The 14,659-nt window shown below is 44.4% G+C and overlaps 1 protein-coding gene across 4 annotated transcripts in view; it reads left to right on the forward strand.

Annotated features, from left to right (window-relative positions):
• DDI2 (DNA damage inducible 1 homolog 2) overlaps positions 1-12,246 on the forward strand; it is a 44,905-nt gene extending 32,659 nt beyond the window's left edge. For 2 of the 4 annotated variants that reach the window (XM_059376246.1, XM_059376247.1), the window contains one exon: positions 3,721-12,246. In XM_059376246.1, coding sequence (XP_059232229.1) covers positions 3,721-5,597 — 1,877 coding nt within the window. In that variant the 3' untranslated portion in view covers positions 5,598-12,246. Of the gene's footprint in view, positions 1-1,163; positions 1,227-3,720 lie in introns of those variants that run through there. The other 2 variants (XM_059376248.1, XM_059376249.1) reach the window with 2 other exon arrangements.
• The last annotated feature ends 2,413 nt before the right edge of the window (positions 12,247-14,659 follow it).

The following is a 14,659-nucleotide window of genomic DNA, read 5'->3' on the forward strand; positions in this document are numbered from 1 at the left end:
GGCAAGCTTGACTGAGTTTGACATACCCACTTAGAAGGTTTTACCTGTTCCAGTAACTTGTCAGCTTAGTCATAATACTGGGTATTCATAAAATGAAGGTGTATTATCATATTGTGAAATCTCTGTTTTTCCCCCACAGTTTGGTGTTTCTATTTGAGAAGCACTAGCTTATGATAGCGATGCTTTCTAACCTACTAACAGTTACCCTCTTTGGGTAATTACTTCTTAAAATAAAAAGTTTAGGAAATTAAAATAAAAACCATGGGTATTTTCAGGCATAGTGAAGGGAATGTGCCAACTGAAGAGACTAAAAGGAGGAGCGCCTGGCTGGCTCAGTCAGTAGACTGTGAAATTCCTGATCTCGGGGTCATGAGTTTGAGACCCATGTTGGGCTTAGAGATTACTTTAAGGATATTAAAAGCAAAATTAAAAAATAAAAACATTTTTTAAAAGGATTTTAAAAATGGGTTTTGTGCCCGTGTGCTGTTTTTGTTACGATATGTGGCTCGTCCTAATTTTTGTAATGTTTAAATAGTGAAATAATTGTACATCAGATCCTGTTTGTTTAGAACACCGACTTGCCAGTATCCTCAAAATCAAAACTCTGGACATAGTAGGTGAAAGTATTTTTGTTAAAAACTATTTCTTTCGTGGGTACTTACACCAGAGTGTCTTTATCTTTTCTATCAATGGGGCAATAAACCTGGATAGGAGCTGTATCTAATACATCTTCTAAAAACTGGCTGCAAGAGAGCCCAGGATAATCCATTTTGAGTTGTTTTTCTTCTAAAAATCTCATCTGAGAAGAAAATTTGGGAAGTGACAGTTACACATGTTCTCTCACCTTTGGAGGTTTCCATGCCGTGTGATCCCGTCTCGGAGTGTGTGCTCCCCCCGTCCCACATGTCTACCCATGAATTCCATGTGTGTGGGTGTGTGAAGTTCATTTCTTTCCAAGTTCTATTGAAAAATCTGTTGAAGTTGACACATTGCTTTATGTATTGTGAGAGAATTAAACCAGCCAGACTACGGAAACCTTCCCCAAGCTTGACTCTACCAGTTCCTGATTGTAAAGGTGGCAGAGGAATGGAGACAAAACCCTGCATGCTGTGTGGTTTGCATTGTTAACCCAAGTTTGCTTGTCTGTTTCCTAATTCAAACAGAGCGTCAGAAGCCATGATGCATGTAGTGTGTGTGTACTGCAGCTGGAGTGGGCCCCAGACCAGGTATTTATAGACACCACGTTAAGCCTTCCATCCAGTTATCGTCTGTGGTCTGAAAGTCTCTGTATCTGCAGCAGTTTTGGAATTTAGCTTCTGCCATCCATTTCACCTTGTTTAATCTGGTTACAACTAGCCTGTATATGCATCTGTGTGTTGGCACACGTACATATCTGAGCACAATTTCCTATGCAAAGTCTTCTCAGCCATTGGAACAGCCCAGGGAGGGGAGGGAGATCCCAGGAAAAACAGGGCCCATCTGGCCATGGTGAATATATCAGATCAAGAATGTCAACACCGTAGCATATTGTCATTGGGGATGACTACACCATCGGGTTTCGTGAGTCCGTGTCTTGGGAAAACCTGAAAAGTTCTTTTTTCCTAGCACTGCACACAGCCACCTAGAGGTAGAGACAGGTAGAAACTGCCAGTCCACTGTGGAAGAAATGGAAGCCTAGACCAGCTGACTTGTCTAGCGACACAAGTTCACTGATGCGGGCAGGATTGAGGTTTTATTCTCCCAGAAAGAAGAGCTGACATTTGGCTCTTCTTTCTTTCCCTAGCCTGACAGATTCTCTCCCGGAGGCGCTGCGCCCCCCCATCTCCCTGGAGAGTAAATCTGGGAGGCGGCAGCCTGGGCACCCCGGCTGATTTCTCAAGAGGAAGAAAGACAGTCTTTCTTTAAACTCCCAACCTGGGACTTCATAGGGCTTTGCAGGCTGGTTGTAATTAGATACCTAGCACTCAGTTTCTTCTTTTTTTTCCTTTTTCCTTACAAAGGTGGGGTAAAGTAGGCACGGTTTAAATTCGTCTTAATATCCATTGTCCTCATCCCCTTCTGCCCTTGAGTACTGACCCAGTGCTCCCCTACAGTTAGAGGACTTAGGCCAGTGAGACCGACCATCTCGGCTACAGGAGGACCGTGTGCTGCTTTCCTAGTGAGTACCAGACACCTGGAGGCCACGTTCTCCTGACCTCGTGCAGTTGTCCTCAGTGGCATGCCGGTGCCCGGAGGCTGGTATCATATCCCCCAGGCCACTCACACGGACTCTGGGCAGTAACGCATCTTCTCTGTCAGCATTAATTCACAGTTGAACCTCCTTCAGTCAGCCTTAGAGATTGAGAAAGAAAACTAATCGCCATTCACCTTTAAGCTAGAAGATTGTTTTGCAAGAAGTCAGTAACTTCTGACATAGTGAGTGTTTTATCTGCTCGTGCTGTGAACCATTGTCATGATTGAGAGCTTTTCGAATCCTAACTGGATTGCTTCATGACCTCCGAAGATCAGGCCCCCCCACATTGGATGTTAATCAGCATGAAGCATTTGAGTCACATCTGCCTTGATAGATTATATTGTGGAAGTAATTTTTGTTACCAACCTCTCACATTTAATTAAAGATCCTACAGTAATTGCGTGGAGGTCGATGTTTAACTGGATTGGTGGCGAAGGCGGTTAGAGTTCATGATTAACGGTGTCATGAGGTGCTTGAGCCTGCCTTCCTGGGAGCACTCGGTCCGTTGCAGTCTGTCTAAATTGTCCTTGCCTGGTGAAAATGGTGAAAAGCTGTTCCCAACTATCTCCCTCTGCTGCCAGGCCCACCCCTACCATGCCCTTAAACTACTTACATGTTCTCACTTAGTTGTACTTTGCTAACCTGACAAAGTAACTGATCATCCTTTCTAAAGTTGCCCTATTTGGTAAGGTGATGATCGGACTTCGTATGTTTGACTTTAGTTTTATTTTTGTTCTTTGCCTCCACGCTGACATAGTTGTACCTGATTTTCAGGAAGTTTGGATAGAAATGAATTAAATAGAATGTTCCTCTTTCTTTTGGAGATTCCCAAGCATATTCTCCTTTCTCGTTACAATTCCTGCTCTGTTCCAGATACACCTGGACTTAGACTTGTCATTTAGAACCTTCCTGTTCATATTGGGAACACCGGAAGTGCATTGACATGAGAATCGTCCCAGTGTAGAGATCCTCAAAATTCATAATATGCTTAAGAATCACCTGAGAAGCTTATTGAAAATGCAGATTCATGAGAATGCAGTAAACCTTGGGTTTACTCGCAAGGATGGGTACCCCAGAATGTGCACACTTAGCAGACTGCCCAGGTGATTCCAGGGCAAGTGATAGAACACACTTGGAAAAACTCTAGAAGTTCTAGAGTTCTGAACTCTCCAAGAATAAAGACGTATCAATATCCCTCAGTCTTGCACTAACCCAGCTACTATGTGAACGTTTATTAATGGTACTTAAAGAAAAATACTGAATTCAAGTGCACGTTTTATTAAAAACGTACCTACCTCTTACTCTGATGCTGTGATGTTCAATTGTCTACCGCAGTGAGAATGATTTTTGTATAAGTCTGTGAATATAAGGCAGACCCAGCTTTAAGGACCTGATTTTGTTCTGTCCTGTTTAGATTTGTATCATCCGATAATTCAGTGGCCTTTGTAACTGGCTGATTCATCTCCTTTCCTTTTTGTTCCATATAGAGAAAAGCGGTAAAGAAACTACCTCACTGGGAATGTCATCATTACCAACTTCAGATGGATGCAACCATCCAGCCCATCCTTTAGGACAGAGTCCTGAGATTGGTAATCCTATGAGTCTTGCTCACTCTGTCTCTGCTTCAGTCTGCCCTATCAAGCCCAGTGACCCCGACAGCATCGAACCTAAAGCTGTGAAGGCTTTGAAGGCTTCAGCTGAATTCCAGATAACCTCTGAAAAGAAAGAACATCTTCCTCTCCAGGATCTTCCTGATAGTGCTTCTTCAGCAGACCACAGTCCAGCCCTGCCTTTGCAGAATTCCTCCGAAGAAGCCATCGTTGCTGATAACACAGAGAAATCTGCTGAAAGAAGCACCCAGGGCCTGAGATCTCATCTCCACACAAGACAGCAAGGTAGTGTACCTGTCACAACCACTAGGGTGCAAGAACCACGGGGGCTTCTAGGTGGGAAGGGTCGGCATCCAGAAAATCAGAACCTGCCTCAGGTGAGTGGCCTTCGGCGGCACAAGGAACCAGGGAATGAACAGCACGGGGCTGGACAACAGAATGCTCTAAATGACCAAGAGCATCTCTGTAACACAGAGGACTCTGAGCTTGTTGGAGAAAGGCAACAGAATCAGCAAAGAAGTGTTGATTTGGAAACAGCAGTGGAAGGAGACGGGCTACAACAGAATGTGGACCTTCCGAGAACAGAAGAAAATACTCTACCTTCAGGGTGCTTTGGCTGCTCGAATTCAGAAACACTTATGGAAGTAGATACGGTTGAAGAATCCCTCATTGCTCTGTGTAATTCCGCACACGGTCAGCAGGCCAGTGTCAGGGACATCGGGGCATCTGCTCTCAGCTTAGATAATCCCTTGATGGAAGTGGAACCATCAAAATGTAACCCTTCGTCTGAAATTTTGAGTAATTCCATTTGCACTCAGGATTTACAGCTCCCAGACAGTAACACTGAAATGTCTGGAACAGGTAAAGAAGATGGGGATTGCTCCCCCTCTTTAAGTCTCTGTGGCAGTTGTCAGCCCTCTGTGGAGTCCGCGGAGGGACCCTGCTCATCTCTAACAGTAGCCTTGAAGGAACTCCATGAACTTCTGGTCATTAGTAATAAACCAGCTTCAGAAAATACATCTGGGGAAGTTATCTGTCAGTCTGAAATGGTAACCGAGGGCCAAACAGTTATTAAGGACCTTTCTGAAAGATGGACCCAAAGTGAGCATCTTACAGTTACCCAGAATGAAGAGAGTTCACAAGTCACCTTTCATCAGACCATATCTGTATCGGTGAGGGCAGAGAAGTTACCAGATGCTTCAGATGGTGCTGGAGTAGATGCAGTTGAAAGTAGTACCGTTGGGGTTCCGGGCGATGGCCTAGTAACCGGTAAGGAACGTGACCCCGAGTCTAGGGAATCCAGAATGGAGAGCAGCTCTGCCACTCTGGCCTCCACTAAAACGTCTGATCAGTCATGCTGCACCTTAGGTGTGGACATTACCCCCAAACTCGTAGCAGGCGAGGAGGATGCAGTCAGTCACACTTGCGAGCAAACGAAGTATGAAACCAGTTTCATACTGGTTGAAGATTTGGGTCAGGGCACACAGAAGCCAGTGCCAGACAGGCCAGAGACCAGAGAAGATGTCTGTCCCGAAGCTGCAGAGCCACGTCTTGAATTCGAACCACCTCCCGGCCAGCTGTCAGCAAGTCCCTCCGCTCTTTCACCATTAACTTTTCCCGCCGCAGACATTGACCGCATTCTCCGTTCCGGCTTCACTTTGCAGGAAGCTCTTGGGGCTTTGCATCGAGTTGGTGGAAATGCAGACCTTGCACTTCTTGTTTTGCTAGCAAAGAACATTGTAGTTCCTACATAACCATGGAGCAGGAGGCTAGACCGTACTCCATTCCCTTCAAAAAGGCTATACACACACGTACACTCTCGCCACATATACAGTATATGTAGAAACCTGCAAGCAGAATGTTGAGCCAGATTTTTTTTAAAGATTTTTTTCGGCCAAAGTAACTTATCTCTTGTCTGATGAATTTGTCTATTCTCTTTGTTAAAATTTGGGCCTTTTTAAATGTATTGGCAGTATGTGCATACAAAAGCTTTTTATTATCATTAAGATGATGTATTCTGGAATAAAATTGATGGTTTTGTGTATAGCATACCATTTTAGAATGAGAGTGAATGCTTTAAAAAGCAGAAGCCATGAGAAATCCCACCACCCGTGCAGCTAAAAGCAGATCAACTTCCCATTTTGGCTGTGTCTGTGCTGTAGGTAAGGTATGGCTTGTCTCAGTTGTCCATTTCCAAACTGGATCACACGGTTTGGTGTTTGGAATTACACTTAGTGCTCTGTGTATTGATTCATCAGTTACGACAGGAAATTGAGGGATAATGGAATGATATTTCCTAGAGTGGTATGTTTTTATTCGTGTGATTAGGATTTGACCTTTTTATGGAATGACGTGGGAGGGTTTGGAGCTTGGGCTGCTTTGTGCATCATAGGCTGCTGCATGGATTGCCAAGTGTTCGGGGTGGGACTCTGCGGGGGGTGGGGAAGTCCGCATCGGAGTGAAACATGGTGCTACCCAGACAGGAAAGGGAAGAGTCTGTAATTCCATTTGCTAATGTCTTGGTGAGGCTTCAAGAATCACGAGTGAAAAATGGCCGAGAAACACTGGAATTGACGAGAGGGAGGGTTTGTTAGCATGTTACTGATCACCCCTCAACCCTTAGTGATGATGATGAACTTAAAGATCACTAGTGGGTTGATCGCCAGCAGTTGATTTCCTTTCGAAGCTCATCTAACTAGGAACTTCTTCTAAAGCTCAGGTTGAGCTGTGATCTGAATGGACTGTTGCGAAGCGGGATAACCTTGTCACTGGTTCACCTTGGTGCTTGGAATGGTCAGTCTCTGTGTTAATGTCCTTCATGGCACCGGAAATAGCAACTGCAGTTTCTGACTGAAGTGGCCTTGGTAGAGATTTCCATCCCTTTCTTTCCTCAGGAGTTTCTTTTTTAAAGCAAGACGTGTCATATTTGTGTTTACCATGTCAAGGTAGAGTGGGGCATAGTATATAGATGTATTTATTGTGGCCTTTTTTTATATGAGGACTAGCCCTCGGAAACCATTGTCCTGTGGGCCCCACTGTGCAATAATCCTACTGGATAGATTTTAGGTAGTTTTTCCTGGAAAATAAACTCTTTTATGTACCTAGCAGGAATCTGAAATCTTGGTTTTACTGAAAAGAACTTTGAGAACGACTCCCGATTCCAAGTTGTAGTTCGTAATGTGTTCAAAACAGGTGTTTTGAAAGGGTGATTCGTGAACTCAGTGTTAAATGATTTTGTCTAAAGTCTTACTCTCTCTGGAAGTTTATTCTTTCCCTCAAAATTCGAGTCATTGAGCACAATCAGAGTGGAGGCTCATATCTCAGGAGTTTTTGACATGTTCATTTGGGGGGGGGCGCTTAGAGACGTTTCTCTCCTACCCCATTCCCTCTTCTTTTCCTTTGCTGCAATGTGTGTGTGTGTGTGTGAGGAGACTTGAGTGATGTGAGGGAAAGTCACGCAGATTCATCATGACCCTCTGAGTTGAGATGGTTGACAGAAGGAGTTGTGGTTTTACTGTTTTCCAGAGGGCGCTTAGAACAGGGGGTCAGCCAGGTGGTCTTGACGTGTTCTTGTAGACAATTACATGTTGCAGACCCTTTTGCCTGCCCCACACCAAAGACTTAAGATGCACTAGGAAACCGCATATAGGATTTCTGTCAACCGACTCTTAGAGCTGTGATTGTAATTAAGGAGTTGGTGCTATGATTGAAGCAAAATCTAGTAGCAATGCAACAGCCCCTGTATTTGCTTTATGGGTGGAAATTGGGAATTTACTCTAAGCTTATAAATCTTTAAGTGGGATTGGTGAGAGGTCGGAGAAGTTCTCGGTGACAACAGACTCCTAAAAGGCCTCTACGTGAAGCTGGGCCTCCTAGTCTTCTGTCTGGGCAGTGGCGTGCTGCTCAGAGGTAAGGCCACTCCATTTTTACAGTGCAGAGATTTGGGTGGGATATAGAATATCAGCCCAGAAAAGGTTTTATTATAATAGCTTTTTACATATGTATATTTATTTTTAGGAGAAAATTGAATAGGCCTATAGTTGTACACGTATTCTTGTTAGGAGTCCTTTGAATGAATGAGCTGAACCCACTTGCCAAATATCCTTGTCCTTTGTCATCGTTTATTTTTCAACGTATAATTGCTTTTGATTTTTCAAAACCGTATTTCCTGCTCCATCATTTGTGTGAAAGTGAAGTCATCGACATTGTTAGGATTTTGAATCATTTTTAAATTTTGCAGTTCTTAAAACACAAAGGGAATTAAGGAACATGACACTAGTGAACCTTCATGGTCAGATTTACTGAAAGTGCAGAAATTCAGGGTGCCCGGCTGGCTCGGTCGGAAGAATGTGCAACTCTCGATCTCACGGTCGTGACTTAGAGCCTCACGTTGGGTGTAGAGATGACTTTAAAAAAAAAAAAAAAAAAGTTAGAGTTATTTTAAAAAGTGAATAAATTCAAGATTAACTTCTCTTAAAATAAGATAAAATCATCGTGAGCTCCTCTGGTTGCCAACAAAACTGATACTGGTCAGCCCTAGACAGTAATGGGCCACTTTACTGGACAGCTGCTTTGCCATGACCAGTCATGGACGCTTCTGTGGTCAGCGCTCACCTTCAACGGTGGTCTCTGTTTATTCACCAAAGAGAGAAGATGATTGTCCTTTATGACTTTCTGTGGTTTACCCTCCGTCGATTCGGGCGTGTAGCAGTGTGCTTGGTAACCAGACAGCTAATGGCTAGCTTGTAGGTTTTGCCCACTGGAGCTGATGAAAATGATTTCCAAACTTGTACCTGTGTAGGCCTCCTGACATCAGCCAGTTGCCTTCATCCTACATGTAGGGCCTTAGCCATTAACGTAAAAAGATAACCAGTTGCTTGGCAAAGAGAACTGGATAGATGGTGGGCGGGTGGGTGTTAAAATGGCTCTGCCTCGGAGCCTCTGAAACCTCCCAGAGCTCCTTGTCTCCATATGTACTAAAGGAAGACACAACCCATGTGTTTTTTCCCCCAAAGCCTGTCTCCAGCAAGAGAAGGTTGCGTAAAAATGGAAAGGTACATGAGACTCTGTGTCACCGATTTTATGATAACTAGTTAAAATGGAACCTGCCTGTTCCTCCTTAGCACAGCTTTCTATCTCTAGTTAAAGCCATAAAAACTTGGTTGGTTTAACCAGCAGCTCATGTGTATATAGACATGTGTGACTGACAAATATTCTACAGTTAATTTTACATAGACTGAAAAGCAAACAATTTTTGTATCTGCAGCTCTGTTTTCCACTTACGGTGGCTTTTATCCCACCATGTATATAAAAACAGCCTTGCAAATAACTGGCCAGGAAAGTTACAGTGCATTCTGACTTCTTTTTCCTACCTGTTTGCCACTTTTAATGAGCGCAAGCAGGATAATTGAACTGCAGTGTATTTCAAACTTGTTATCACTGGTGACTTACCCTAAGAAAAGCTGATTAGATTATGCATTCTTCCATTCTCTTAGCACAAATACCAAAAAGCCAAATTTCTCCTTTGAATTTGGTGACTTAGTATAGTCTGCGGCTGAACTAGAAAGAAACAAGTTATTAGGAGTTTCCCTTCCCAGAAGATGGAATGTTAACCTTTTGTGTTAGATGTTCCATAAAATAAAAATAGCTTTTTTTCCTGAAAGAATTAAAAACTCCAGTTCCTCTTTAACAACAAAGTAAATTCGAAGTGTGTCCTTGAGAACTAGAAATGTAAAATCATGGCTTCAGTTCTATACATTAGAGGCCTCTCAGTGTTTGGTGTTCCTAGGAGTTCAGTGAATAAACAATTTAGGGGTAAGCCTTTGATGTACTTGATTTTCTCTTGTGCCTTAGTTTCTCCAAATAGCAGAAGCATCACATTTTGGTGGGAAGTAAAAGTGAAAGTATTGGGGGGAACATTTGCAGATGGCCTTCCTAGAGGTAGAGGCCATGCATGGAGGGGTCCTAAGATTCACCCTCATTGTTAATTCAGAATTACCCTGCACCAAATCTTTACAGACTTCCCTATATAGAAGAATGATATTAGGGCTTTTTTGCATCGGGAGTACCAAAAAATGGTTTCTAGATGTTTATCATGTTCTTTGTTGCACTGTCTGTTTTGGGGTGGTTAAGACAGAGTTCGAGAAAATCTAGCTGGTACTCTTGAAGGCTATACAGTATCAGTCTTTGAATACGACTTCATTGATTCATGGGGTGCCTGGCTGGCTCATTCGTTAGAACATGCAACTCTTGATCTTGGAATTGTGAGTTTGAGCCCCATGTTGGGGGTAGAGTTTACATTAAAAAAAAAAAAAGTATATTGATTATTCATCAAACATTAAGTGCCTGTGTGCCCAGTACTGGGGAGCATGGGGATACAGGGGTGACTGAGTCCGATTGGAAGCCTGCCCTCGTGAAGCTATGTGTAGTAAGGAGACACGAAACAAATTTTAGCTCTAAGAGCAAGATCTGTTTTTGCCTATTAGCATGTTTTTGCCTATTTTCAAAGTCATATTAAAGTGATTGGGTTCAAAGTCCGAGATTGGGAAAATCGGGCTCAAAATGGAATTAGATGCTGTGATCCTAAAACTGCTCTAAAATTTATTATTATTATTTTTTATTAATATCAGAATCCAACCAAAAAATGTTCTAACGTTTGATAGAAATATTGGAAGAGATGAGCATAAATGCTGCGGGGGGACAGGGTTAGGAGACATGTGCAAGTAAATGGGAGGTGATCCCCAAGTACGCACCTTGACAGTCAGCTTTGCTTCCCGTCAGGACATCCTTCCACGCAGGCTAGAAATGCAGAATCCCCGCTCCCCCTTTGAGCACGGCTGCCCTGGGATGCTGACCATCTGGACCAACAGAACTTAGCAGAGGATCCTGTAGGATTTGCTGTTTTAAAGCAGCTGAGTGCAAGGTGTGGCGGTAGGAATCCAGAGCAGAAGATGTAGTGAGCGGTAGGACCTGAGGGTGGGCAGGATTGTTGACAAGAGGATTCCAGGCTCGACTAAATCTTTGACAGGCTAGCTCCATTAAAAGGATGTTCTTCAACCCATTATTTAAAATGTCACCACATATGTCGTAATCTTGAGGCATACAGGTAGAAGTTCTGGGCCTGCCTACTAGTGACTTCTGAGGCTTACAATTAGAGAATGCACAAGTTTATCAGCTCCATATTGGTGATTGGTAATCGAGACCCTGCGGGCTGTAAAAGGCGAGAGGGATCTAGCTGGTAAGCTTCAGGGCACAATCTTAAGGAATGAAATCTACGGAGAAAATGGTTCAAGGGTGTAGGAGTTAGAGAATGTTTCTTTTACCGAAAAAAGGCAGATGACAGAAGGCGGGGCGAGGGGTGTGTGTGTGTAGAACACAAAATTAGAACTTCTGCAGAACCGTGTTTCTTTAAATGTGTGCCGGACGAAGGTTTTCATTAGCCGACTTGGGGAAGGGGTGTGCTGGATGTTTTTTCCCCTGGGAAAATCGTTGTCTGTTGGGAAAAGATCGTATTTACCAGGGGCTTGCTTTACACACAACCTTGAGGGAATGCGTCTGTGGCTTAAAGGAGGAGACCTCTCTCACTCTCCTACCCCAGGCAGGCAGATCAGCCCGTTGGTTTCCAGATTCCTTCAGCCTGAGATGACCTGATGCTGTCCGGACTTCTTTTCTTTTCCCCGAAGGCCCCGCAGCTTTCTGAGTTTCTGCCTCCTGTCTGAGATCTCTGTCTCTCTGAACACCTATATTCCGTTCTCTGTTCTCTCCATCATCCTTTTGAAATAGTGATGCACTCAGAGCAGTTCAGCGTACCGATCATACTGCTTTCTTCACTGCGTACCTGCAGTGAACATTGATTTGCTCATTTTTATTCAAAATCTCGTCGTCCTGGCAAGTTGGGCTAATGACCTTCGCTCTCGAGTAAGGTTTGTTTACCAGTTTTGTAGCCATATTTGGCAAATCTTAGCAAATAGAAACCTTTCTTTTCCCCCCTTTGTTCTGGGAATTGCTCATGTATTGCTTTTCTGACTTTTCTTTAAGCTTTGAGACTACTGCATCTTTAAGAAACTAGGCAGATTGGCAAAATAGGCTTGCCAGTAGCTTAGTCACTCCCATAGTGCTTTGGTTTTGAGAGTTGGGAAAACTCTGAGAACTTAAGAGAACCAAACTCAGGAATCCCACTGTTGGCTGCACTGTGCCCTTGGTTTAGGCGCCGGACATAGGACCTGTCTGCAGCTGAGTGAACTAGATGCATTTGGGTTTGAGTTTTTGTCACATACTGAAATGTTAAGTCAGCCCTAAATAATCGAAACACTTTATTTTTCTTTTTTTAATAGGAACTTTCTGAAGAAAAAAGTGATGTGTAAAACATTTGATATTTAAGACAATAAAGTTTTTATCATAAGACTCTCGTTTGATCAGTTTCTTTTGAGATGGTTACTTTAGTCCTTGGCTGTCTTCCTGCCCCTTTAAGTCACCTGTACCCAGGCACTGTGATCTGTCGTCATCTGCCTGCACCTCACGAGAAATGGGTATCTCTAAGCCATGAAAGTTGACATCCAGACGACCGATGCAGGGGCATGGCCACCCGCTCCTGTCAGAGATGCCCGTCCGTGACCGTGTGGGCAGCTGGTGCCCAGTGACAGACGTTGTGGTTGGGTGTTGTGGTTAGACCAGCCTATGGAGGTGGGCCGCTTTGCCACTTGCTGGCTATGTGACTGGGTAAGTTTCCTAACCTTTCTGGGCCTCCGTCTCACCTACAAAATGGGGACCGTCTGGCTGGTTGTAGGGATGTCAGTTAACAAGATAATACATGGAAAGTGTTTAGCACAGTACCTGGCACCATGCTAAGTGCTCATTAGACTTTAGTATCATCGTTGACACGCAAAGGATTTGAGAATGCCGAATGCGGTTGTTCTGGAAGTTGGGCAATCCCGGCCGTCAGATATGACTCTGCCCCGTGCAGTCATTCGGGGTCCTAGGCTGCCAGGGCTCTGCTCACTTCCACACGGGGCTTCCAACATGACCCTGGACACCAGCATCCCATTGACATACCCGAAGGGAATGAGGGCTGTTCCTGGAAGTTTCTCTACCAGGCCTGGAAGTGGTGTATGTCGCTTTCCTACCCACGTTCCCCTGGCTGCACTCAATCACACGGCCAGACCGAAGTGCAAGGGAGGCTGGGAAACCTCGTCTCCCCATGTGCTCGGGGTGAGTGGTGCAGTGACGTGTCACCTAGCAGTGCTTCAGCCGCCCCCGCCCAAGGAGATGGCCCCATACCCCATCCCGGCACTCGGCTGACCAGTCCAGAAGCTCCTGGGATGCCCTGTCCTTCAGGTCTTGGTTGTGGCTCTTCACAGAGATCAGTTCTGTGCTCCTGTCCCATACACGGGGTCGACGCGGGGAAAATAGCCACAACAGCAAATCCCATCCAGAAAAAAGAGTGGGGAAATGCCACCATTGTGAAGGGGTTGGGAAGTTCCTCTGCTTAAAATCCTAATCACCTTCTGTGGAAGAACTGGGTCGACAGCTGAAGCAGGTGTTGCGTGTGCCTTCTTCGGGAGTCGCGCAGCTCTCTTAACTTGTCGCTGGCACAGGTCTGAGAACTGGGGGTTGTCTAAAGGTGTGGAAAGGCGTTTGAACTCTGGCTTTGTAGTTTCTCTGGCAAAACAATTTGCTTAACACTTAAGGGGCTTCTGATTATTTGCTGCCAGTAACCGCTCTCGAGTTCCCTCATGTACACAGTCCTCGAGCATGATTCATTGCTCCTTTCCCACTCCCGGTCTGCCCTGGGGGCATCTACAGTTTCTCCGACATAGGTTTGAATGAGAAAAACTTAGTATGGCTTTTACTACCGGGCTGATTCTTACTGGGCCTTGGTATTCAAAGCCTATTTCAAGCTTAGCTCTCACTATCTGAAGTCCAGAACAAGGAACTTTACTTGAACAACCCCAAACGCAAAGCCCCAAGTTCCTTGGCCCCATTCCTTTTCACTTCTGCTTGGAACAAGCCAGTTCCTTCCTAATCTTGGGTCTTTCTCATAATGTGAAAGTCAACACACTAACCTGACTTTTCAGGCTTTCCTTGTAGACCCGAGTTTTAGGCTATGTAGTTAATGTAGTCAAAGATGGAAGGAGCCACAGGAGAGTTCGTACCCCTGGGTGAGAGGCACCTCCATTTTTCCAGCCTCTACATACCAGTTCCCCTCCTGACCACCAAGACAGGGCCTTCTTTGAGGTTTGCTTAACAGAACCTTAGTTCTCCTTCTCTTAACAGCCTGCTGTGTGTCCAAGTCCGTGGAGGTAGGAGGCCTGTTTGGTCTGTCATTCAGGAAACAGGCTTGGATACAGCCCTGTCATTCTTCCCCGGCTTCCAAACTTGCTCTGGCCTTCAACATTCAACTAGAAAACAATGGAAGAGAGAATCAAACTCAAGGGGTTCTTACAGGCCAGACCTGGAAATAGTACCTTTCACTTCCCACATAAAATCAATGAAAATCAGAACAATGGGCCACACCTAGCCAAAGGAGAGGCGGAGAAATGTAGACTAGCTCTGTGCTCAGTAAGAGGAGATCAAGTAACCCAGTTTTTGTCTCAGAAAGAGACAAAATGTCTGTTTTCTAATGTCTAGTGGAGACGGAGCCTTGTGTTGACTCCCAGTTCATACCTGTTCACAAATTGAGACCCCTCGTTCTGAACTCCTGAGAGTGGGTTTCTTGTTGAGGGTAGCAAGACTATCTCTTTTCTATCCTAAAGCTTGGAAATACTGTGTTCCATTTAAAAAAATTTTTTTTTTTTTTTTTTTTTTTTTTTAATTTAAG

Source organism: Mustela nigripes, chromosome 14, assembly GCF_022355385.1.
Source record: "Mustela nigripes isolate SB6536 chromosome 14, MUSNIG.SB6536, whole genome shotgun sequence".
NCBI lineage: Eukaryota > Metazoa > Chordata > Mammalia > Carnivora > Mustelidae > Mustela > Mustela nigripes.